Raw genomic sequence first — 10,018 nt, 5'->3', positions numbered from 1 at the left:
GCGTCTTAAGGTGAAAGGTGACCGAAGATGACGCAGACTTCCGGGATTGGGAACAGCAACGTGAGTTCTTGTTTTATTTACTGCTTGTTTTGTTATTCGCTTGCGTGGCTGCTTATAAAGGATCAACAAAATGAATGGCGCTGTGGCAGCGGAATGGGAGCGTGCCTGCTAAGAAAAAGTGTTCTTTCGTTATGTCCTGGTTTTTACAACCGAGTAGTTTTGTATGTAGTGAAGTTAGTTTATTACAGCATGTATTTGTTATGCATTTGAACATTCACTCAGAATAATCGTTATTACACATTGAGGACACTAATCAACGGCGCACTTTTTTGAGACTTTTAGATTGTGTTTTGCGAATCTTCATTTTAACTCATCCTTACTAATGTTATGTGCGCACATGGCTAAGTTGGGTTCAAAAGCATCCATCCCACCATTTAATAGGCGACCCTCATATTCAGTTTGGGATTGCGTAAACCCAAACCCGAAGCCGAGCCTGGCAGCGTCCGCTTCTTATAGAGGGTCTGTTAAGCAAACTGGCATCTGTGGGAAGTTATGTTTGGTAAACCCGTTAGGGCATAGCGATTAGGTGCAAACTCCAAACGGGACCAATGGCGTCATTGCAATACTTTAAGAGTACTGGTTCGTAAACTTTTTTTTTTTCTTTTGACCCAGTTTTGCCATTTGCGTGTTTTCGCAAACCGCAGTCGCCGTGGAGCGTCATCCAGGGGCTTCAACGCCACCGATCGTTTTCCATTTTTGGGGCTAGGGGTCCTTTTTGTAGAATCACCGCCAATCGACTGTGGAGGCGGCGACCCATCGCAACGCTTTCTCATGTCAGTACTGTTATAATTCCCATGTCAGCGGCACCGCACTGCTAGTCGGGCATTTTTGAACCCGTTTAGTCCTGAACAGGGTCGTGGGGGTGGTCCTCTGGAGCCTATCCCAGCATGCATTGGGCACAAGGTAGGAGCAAACCCTGGACTGGGCGCCAGTCTATAGCAAGGCGAACACACACACAACACGCGTAATCGCATAATCTGAAGCAAGGATTCAGTTTGATTTGAGCGTCCAGTTCCTTAATCCAGGGGCTCTCAAAGTCGGTTCTGGGCCCCACTGTGGTTTCAAGTTTTTTTGCCAATCAGATTGATAATCAGTGACAACAACTGAAAACACTGATCTCAATTAATTAGCTTGTATTTTTTTTCTCTTCTCTTATTCTACATGCAGAAGAGCACAGCAGCATGATTTTTATATTTTTAAGAAATTCAGAAATATTTCCATTTTTGCTATAGATTTAAATGCTTAACTTTGTTTTGTTGATTTCGTTATACTTTGCCATTTCTCTGTGCAGTTTGCTCCCTTGTATCTTAATAATGACAATTGAAAACAAGCAGCGCAGACCCCCAGGTAAATGACACTGAATTGTGAAAGGCTGCAACTACTTTAGCGTCAGACCCACTAGTTAGTAAATAATGAATTAATTTAACAATCAGAGGAAACATAGAAAGAAAATCAAGATGAAAATATTGTTAAAAAGAAAAAAAAAATTCATTATCCCCCTATAACTGCTGTCCCAGCCTGGTGTTTGCATGTTTTCCTGGTGGGTTTCCACACTGGGCTTCAGTTTCCTTTTAAAGACATGAAGGTTTGGGGTTTGGGTGTCGCTAAAATAACGCCAGTATATGTGTGTGTGCGCTTGTGTTCTCCTTGTGATCAGCTGATGCCCTGTCCTGGGATTGTTTCTGCCTCGCGCCCGATGCTTGCTGGAATGGGCACGTCCCTGAATTGATGGATGTTATCATTAAACATCCTTTTCAGAGATATTGTGGCAAGGTGTCCTTGAAATTTAATGGATGTTTGAGGCAATTCACAGCACAGCAAAGCCAAATGTTTTCTCATCGTGATGATATCTCACACCGCTGCCTGTTGGGATCGTCCAGATTTACGTAAACTACGTGCACAAGTTTTAAGGCTGTGTTTATTTATACTTCACGCGACTGCAACACAAGCGTTGTACTGTTTATACTTGTCAATTTTTTTTTTTTGACAGGTTTTCAAATATGAGCCACACAAATTTGGAAAAAATCAAAGCCCTTCAGAAGAAGACCGGAAACATTCGAAATATTTGCATATTGGCCCATGTTGACCACGGTAAGGCCATCATGATCAATTTATTGTTACTGCAGAGTGTGAGTGAGAAAAGGGCTCCTCCGGGCCATCTGTATGTTGGGCTGGAAATAGCAATATTTAAATTTATTGTCACGTTTTATGTCATTCACTGGAGGGTTTACATTTCATTTTCATTTTTAAATTTCGGTCTTTGACATCGATGTGATATTCTCATGCTTGGATCGATCTGATTCTTGTTATATTATATGGCTACCTATCCGTCTGCCTGTCTGTCTTATAGTGCCTTTCATATCTGTCTTTCTTATAGTGCCTTTCATATCTGTCTATCTGTCTTTCTTATAGTGCCTTTCATATCTGTCTGCTTGTCTGTCTTATAGTGCCTTTCATATCTGTCTGCTTGTCTCTCTTATAGTGACTTTCATATCTGTCTGCCTGTTATATAGCGCCTTTGAATCTCTCCTCTTTTTTTAATAAAGGGAAGACGACTTTGGCAGATTCCCTCGTTGCAAGCAATGGCATCATCTCGAGTCGTTTGGCTGGTAAGGTATGTAAAAACTTTAAACTCGGTCAGAGCAACTTGCACTGAAACTGGACCTGCTGTTTTTCACGTAACTAGTGATCCATGCTATCACTCCGCACTGCTGGATATTTTATGTGAAGAAATGCTTATTGCGCCTGATTTTGTTATAGCATGCTGGTATAAAGTACCTCATTTTTGTCCTTCCTTGTCACCTTTTGCACATTCGCCCTGTTTCTGAATGACTGCACTAAAGGCGTTTTCATCCACACAGGTGGATGTTCATAACTGATCGAATGTTCCCTTTAATTGATCCTGGTGTCAGTTTGTTCCTGTTGCTGGTTTTGTATTTGATGACATAGTTGCCCGGTGCTCACTGCTTGACGCCTTAATGCCAGGAGACTGAATTCAAATTCCAGCTCCCCGCAACCCAAAATTGGTTAAACTACTTCAGGAATGGAGGAATGTTCAATTATTGTCTTTTTATTTTACTCTTTCTATTAATGATTACAAGCCTAAAATGTTCCCATTACTGTACAAATTCAGATATATTTAATGTAGTGTTGATTTTCTGGCATTTTTTTGATGTTTTCCAAATACCTGTTGATTGTATGAAAAGATGCAAGACACAGTTTCCATGTTTTTGGCTTTAAATGGGGAGAACAGTAGAATAAAAAATTGCTGTAATAAAATATGGTTTCAACAAAAGTAAAAAAAAAAAAAAAACACATTTTTTTAATGCTGGTTTTGTTTTCTTTTAATTACTGTAGTTACGCTACATGGACAGCAGGGAAGATGAACAAATTCGTGGAATTACAATGAAGTCAAGTGCCATATCGTTACATTTTACAAAAGGTGAGTGTTAAAACACTGTGAGTTGCTCAGTGTGCAAACATGAGCCACTTTTACATCTTCAGTTTGGTTTAGTTTGACATCTTTTTAAAGGACGCATTGCTCACACACCTAAAATTTAGATATTATCAACTTTTATTTAAGATGTTGGACTTCAAATGTTGAGCTCTCTTTATTTAAATTTTTCAGTCCTTTGAATACTGCGTTTTTAAAATATGTTTCAGTGCTTTGAAATAAAAATAAAAGAAAAATTATCTCGATGAGATATTGGGACATTTTAGCTATTAGTTAGAGAAACAAGCAACAAATGGACTGAATGGTGTTGTCTCATTTGTTGGATTTCTTGTGTTCGTATGTAGTTAATATTCATTAAAAATAGGGAGCTGGCCGTGAGACTGAATACTTTTGGAACAAGAGTCTGGATTGTGTCTGCACAAGAAAAATGGAAACAAAATCACTGTATGATCAGTAGTTTTGTTTTCCTTTCTCAGAAGTTATCTTTTTTACTTTCTTGTATATGAAGCATAAGGAAAGTATTGTAATCGTCCAAAAATCTGATCTTGAGATTTTGCTGGATCTCGACGTTTTAGACCTCCCCGAGACTGATTTATTTTCTCATAGGGAAAGTATTATAATCATCCAAAAATCCAACCTCGAGACTTTGCTGAATCTCGACGTTTTAGACCTCCCCGAGACTGATTTATTTTCTCATAGGGAAAGTATTATAATCATCCAAAAATCCAACCTCGAGACTTTGCTGAATCTCGATGTTTTAGACCTCCCCGAGTCTGATTTATTTTCTCATAGGGAAAGTAATATAATCATCCAAAAATCCAACCTCGAGACTTTGATGAATCGTGACATTTTAGACTTACCTGAGTCAGATTTTCTTTCTTGTAGGGAAAGTATTGTAATCGTCCAAAAATGTGACCTCAAGATTTTAATGAATCTCAACATTTTAAACTGAGTCCGAAAATAGCCCTTTTGGAATAATGTCTGTGTGTGTGTATAAACACGATAACTTGAGTTCGCTTTCACTTTGGTCAACCAAATTTTGCATACAAGTATTAGGTAGAAAACGTAGATTTCTACGAACTTTTGCCCTAATTCCGCTAACTGGAAGTGGTACTTTACCTTTTGTTCATGAAGCTGCAGAGTCCGGTTTATTCAACTTTACTTTTATAGTAATTGCTCAATATATTATTAATCTGATTTGATTTGTTGTTGGTGGTTCTTTAATGTACACAATATAGAAATATAATCCTTGTCTTGTGGTTTACACCTCAAATATCCATCCCCATTTCTGAGTATACGAGAAAGTCAAGGTGAGGCCAATCCCATTTTTTTTTTTTATGTCATTGCACTTTTTTGGTATAATCACTAGTGTCAATTTGTTTTTAGGTAGCTAATTGCACATTAATTATTTCTATAATACAATTCCCTGAATAGTGTTTGGGACAAAGACCCATTTCTCCTCTGCTTCACAGTTTAAAATTACATATCAAACAATTCTCACGTCGTGATTAAAGTGCATAGTGCAGACTTTCATTTAAGGGGATTTTCAGTCACACTGTGGTCCCACCTCCCCATTTCAGGGTACCATACTGTTTGGTACACAGCAATGGCAGGTGTTTTAAAGCCTTCGCATTTAGTTCTTTGTCACATTTCCATCACATGCAATGACTGCTTCAAGTCTGCAATTCATAGATGTCACCAGGGTTTGATGGTCTTCTCTGGTGATGCTCTGCCAAGCCTCTCATGCAGGCATCTTCAGCTCCTGCTTGTTTCAGGGGGAGCTTGTCCTCTTAAATTTTCTCTTCAGCATATGGAAGGCCTGCTCAATTGAATTTCAATCGGGTGACTGGCTTGGCCATTCAAGAATGGTCCATTTTTTATCTTTGTGTGGCTTTGGCAGTATGTTTGGCTCATCATCTTGTTGTAGGATGAATCTCCGGCAATGAGGTTGGAGGCATTGACTGGAACTTGAGTAGATCAGATGTTTCTCCACACCTCAGAATTCACTGTGCGTCTGCCGTCAGCAGTTCCATCACCAATAAGGAGGAGTGTGCCAGGACCTGTGGCAGCCATACATGTCCAAGCCATGACAAGCTCCAGCACCTTGTTTAACAGAAGAGGTGGTCTGCTTTGGATCTCGGGCAGTTCCTTCTGGTCTCCACACTTTGCTGTTGCTCTCACTCTGATGAGGTTCATCTTTGTCTTGTCTGTCCACAAGACCTTTTCCCAGAATTCTGTGGGCTCTGTTTTCACAAACTGTAATCTGGCTGTCCTGTTTCTGTGGTTTGCATCTTGCGATGTGTCCTCTGTGTTTCTGTTCATGAAGTCTTCTGCTGATAGTCGTCTCTGACACACACACACACACATCGGGCCCCCCTGAAGTCTGTGTGTGTCGATCAGGTGTTTGGGGGCTTTTTCTTGACTGCAATAAGGATTTGTCTGTCATCAACAGTGCAGGTCTTCCTTGGCCTACCAGTCCCATTGTGATTACTGAGCCCTCCAGTGTGTTCATTCTTCTTCATGATATTCCTGACAGTTGATTTCGGTCATCCTAAGGTGTTATGGATGTCTCAAATGGTTTCTTTTACTTTGTTTAGCACAGCCCTTGTCCTCACCTTGAACAGCATGGCAACTGCAGACTCCAGTGGGTAGAAGCAGGCCGAGGGATCTGATGAAGCCATGAAACCCGCCTGAGGAATCACAAACACCTGTGACGCCAATTGTCCCAAACATTATGGTGCCCTGAAATGGTGTAGGTGGGCACAGTGTGACCAAAATGTCTGCAAATCCTCTTAAATGAAATTCTGCGATTTGCACTTTATTCACAATGTCTGAATGGTTTGATTTGTAATTTTAAACATTTGAGCAGAGGAGGAAATCAAAGAAAAATGGGTCTTTTCACCAAACATAATGGAGGGCACTATATGTTGTAGCGATTTATCCTTCAACATTTATTTGATGTTTTCTGCAGGTGACGAGGAGTACCTTGTGAATCTCATAGACTCTCCTGGCCATGTGGATTTCTCATCAGAGGTGTCAACAGCAGTTCGGTTGTGCGATGGAGCCATTATTGTGGTTGATGCTGTCGAAGGAGTCTGTCCTCAGGTGTTTATTTCAAATTATTTAATATGCTCATTTGGTGTTTATCATACATCAAAACCATTTAGTTCATAACAAAACCCACATTTTAAAATGAATTCTGAAATGTAAAAGTTTGAAGTTAAATTTTGAATTTTCCACCATAGTGTTTCCATTGACACCAGAGTTGAATAGAGACCTTGTTGGTTTCCATTTATGCTATTCAGTATTTTTTTTTGTTTGTTTTTTGTGTGTTTATTTGTGTATTTAGGTATTTGTATTTTATTATTATTACCACACTTATTTTAACTTCATCTGTTTGTTGTCTGGTGTAAATCATGTAATCGATATTTAACACACTTCCTATTGTCCAAATGACTTGAAATTTTGCACACTTACTCACATCCGATGACAATACATGTACTTAATAATCAGTTTCACTAATTGATCAATTAATCCATGTTAAGAAATTAATTTTTCATATGAAGAATAGCTCAAGATTTCACCAAAAGATGGCGCTAGTAACGGATAGAAATATTACAGGAAATGTTAAAGTATTGATTACAAAATTATACTAAAACAAACCCAGGACTAAAACGTTGAAAATAATATATATATATATGTATGTATGTATGTATGTATGTGTGTGTGTGTGTGTGTGTGTGTGTGTGTGTGTGTGTATATATATATATATATATATATATATATATATATATATACACACACAGTGATCCCTCCTTTATTGCAGGGGTTGAGTTCCAGAACCCCCCGTGAAAGTTGAAAATCCGCGAAGTAAAAACCATTTGTTCATATGGTTATTTTTTATTTTAAGCCCTTATAAACTCTTCCACACTCATATAAACATTTCCCGCACAGTTATACAGCATAAACCCTTTGTATTCTCTTAGATATTAGATAAGATTCGTTAAAATTATGTATATAAACGCACTGTTTATATACAGTAAACCCAAAAAATGATTTTAAAGATATCGAGCATCTCCGATATCACATATGTTACAGCCATTACGATAGACATTGTTTTAGAGCCATAACGAGGGCTTGACTACACACAAAGATAAACACAAAAGTTAACTCTTAACACAGCGAAACACGTTGATGTGGAATGAGCGAGACAAGACTTCCTGGTTAACGCAGCACAATCGAATTCGGCACTCTGTCGCTGAGCCAATCAGCACACAGGAACTTAACTGCGTGCTCTGATTGGGTAGCATGTTAGGAAGCATGTACCAGAAGTAAAAAAGACCCATTGACCACAGAAACCTGAAAAGCAGCGAAAAATCCACGTTATATATTTAGATATGCCTACATGTAAAATCCGCATTAGAGTGAAGCTACGAAAGTCGAAGCGCGATATAGCGAGGGATTACTGTATATTAATCTTTTGCTAAGATTTTAAGAAGTGTTTTTTGAATGTTGATTGATGAAAAGTGCCCACGCTTTTATTTTATGAGTAATGTATGAGAGACTTATTTTTTACTTTTTAACTTAATATAAGCGTGTTTTTTAAAAAGTATTTTATCTATCGATATATCTATATTTATATATATATCTATATATATTTATATATCTATATATATATATATATATATATATATATATATATATATCAATCTATACTAATAAAAGGCAAAGCCCTCACTCACTCACTCACTGACTCATCACTAATTCTCCAACTTCCCGTGTGGGTGGAAGGCTGAAATTTGGCAGGTTCATTCCTTACAGCTTCCTTACAAAAGTTGGGCAGGTTTTATATCGAAATTCTACGTAATGGTCATAACTGGAAGCAGTTTTCTCCATTTACTGTAATGGAGATGAGCTTTAACGCCGTGGGGTGGAGTTTCGTGTGACATCATCACGCCTCCCACGTAATCACGCAGTACATAGAAAACCAGGAAGACCTCAAAAAGCGCTGAAGAAAACATGCATTATATAATTGAGAAGGCAGCGAAACAATAAGAAGCGGCGAGTGACATATACAACCATATTCATGAGTTCTGCTACTTCGGAAACAAAGCACGATGTAAACCTACACTTTAAATTAAGTTCATAGACAGGCTGCGCTGGCGTTTGTAATTTAGTGCCTGCCCATATAAGGCCGTCCGTCAGCGGCAATCAATAGCAAACTGCCACGGGTAAATATTCACGGGTGAAGGACTGTGCTTATGGAGAGGAAGATGAGATGGTCAGGGTGGTGTTTGACACAAACTCAGCGAAACTGCGAGAGAAAGTTTTAAGTGCCAGGACTAAGGTAACATTAAATACAGCCATGGACATAGCACGAGATGGCACCAGCACAGCTGGGAACCTTCGATGCATGTACACCGAGTGGCTCACGTGAACTGGCGCGAGTGCACAGATAAAAGCAACAGTTCCAAAGAGCTGAACAAAACCGAATTACACAATTGAAAAGGCAGCAAAAATATGAAGCGTCTCATACATACAAGCATATTCATAAATCCAACTACTGCGGAAACAAAGCACACGTTGGAAAAAGTCAATGTCCCGCTAAAGGAAGACAGTGTAAAAAAAAACCCGTGCATGCAGTGTGTCAGGTCTCAGATAAAGAAGAAGACGAATCGATGAATGAAACCTGTCATCTTTACAACGATTGACAAACACGGAATGTAACTTGAACACAACACATCCTACAAATACGAACCTGATTGAAAGAAATAATGATAATCAAATCCTTGATGACAGCAACACTCAGTAACACTCACAAAACAAATACTGTATATTGACAGTCATGTTACGTTATTTTTAAAATGTTCCCTTTTCTTTTTCTAGCTTTTTTAACACAGTACTTCTCCGCTTTGATACGCGGGTATATATATATGTATATATATATAACCGATCTACATACTCGAATAATGGATACTTTATTCGCCATCAGTGATTGTTTTGGTAAAGCCATACTCAGTGTATTCATTAGATGAACGGTAAAAAGTAAGGGCAAGGGGAGGATGACTTATTGAGGCATGCAGGCTGTAGTGCGCGTCAACTCTATCTGAATTGCGCGATCACATTTGAAAAAATATATCTTTTCAAGTTCTATTTAGTCCATATGTGTCATCCGCCCGGTGTAATTATATCCGCCCCGAGATCATTTTATATACTGTATTATTGTTATTAAAGCCCGGTATATGAAGCGCTGGTAACACAATAAACTACAGATCCCATAATGCAGCGCTTCAGCTGCCTTGCCGAACAGTTACCGCGTTAATCAAGTCTACCTTAAGATGCTGCAAGTTATTGCGAAGCTAGCTCACACGATGCTGAAGAGAAAAGTTGATTCTGAAAATAGAGCCTTTAAAAACCGATGGGAGGCTGAGTATATGTTTACTGAACCCGTGTGTCTCATTTGTGGAGCTAATGTGGCTGTAATTACAGAATTTAATCTAAGAC

General features: G+C 38.8%; 1 protein-coding gene across 2 annotated transcripts in view; it reads left to right on the top strand.

Annotated features, from left to right (window-relative positions):
* The first annotated feature begins 10 nt into the window (after window positions 1–10).
* The window catches only part of efl1 (elongation factor like GTPase 1), a 203,804-nt gene continuing 193,796 nt past the window's right edge, over window positions 11–10,018 (top strand). Inside the window, exons 1-5 of one of the 2 annotated variants that reach the window (XM_039772771.1) lie at window positions 11–60; window positions 2,051–2,151; window positions 2,607–2,674; window positions 3,418–3,502; window positions 6,486–6,619. In XM_039772771.1, the coding sequence (XP_039628705.1) occupies window positions 2,061–2,151; window positions 2,607–2,674; window positions 3,418–3,502; window positions 6,486–6,619 (378 nt within the window). In that variant the 5' untranslated portion in view covers window positions 11–60; window positions 2,051–2,060. Of the gene's footprint in view, window positions 61–122; window positions 222–2,050; window positions 2,152–2,606; window positions 2,675–3,417; window positions 3,503–6,485; window positions 6,620–10,018 lie in introns of those variants that run through there. The other variant, XM_039772770.1, reaches the window with a different exon arrangement.

Source organism: Polypterus senegalus, chromosome 12 (assembly GCF_016835505.1).
Source record: "Polypterus senegalus isolate Bchr_013 chromosome 12, ASM1683550v1, whole genome shotgun sequence".
Taxonomy (NCBI): Eukaryota; Metazoa; Chordata; class Cladistia; order Polypteriformes; family Polypteridae; genus Polypterus; species Polypterus senegalus.
This window is presented reverse-complemented; position numbering and strand designations above follow the sequence as displayed.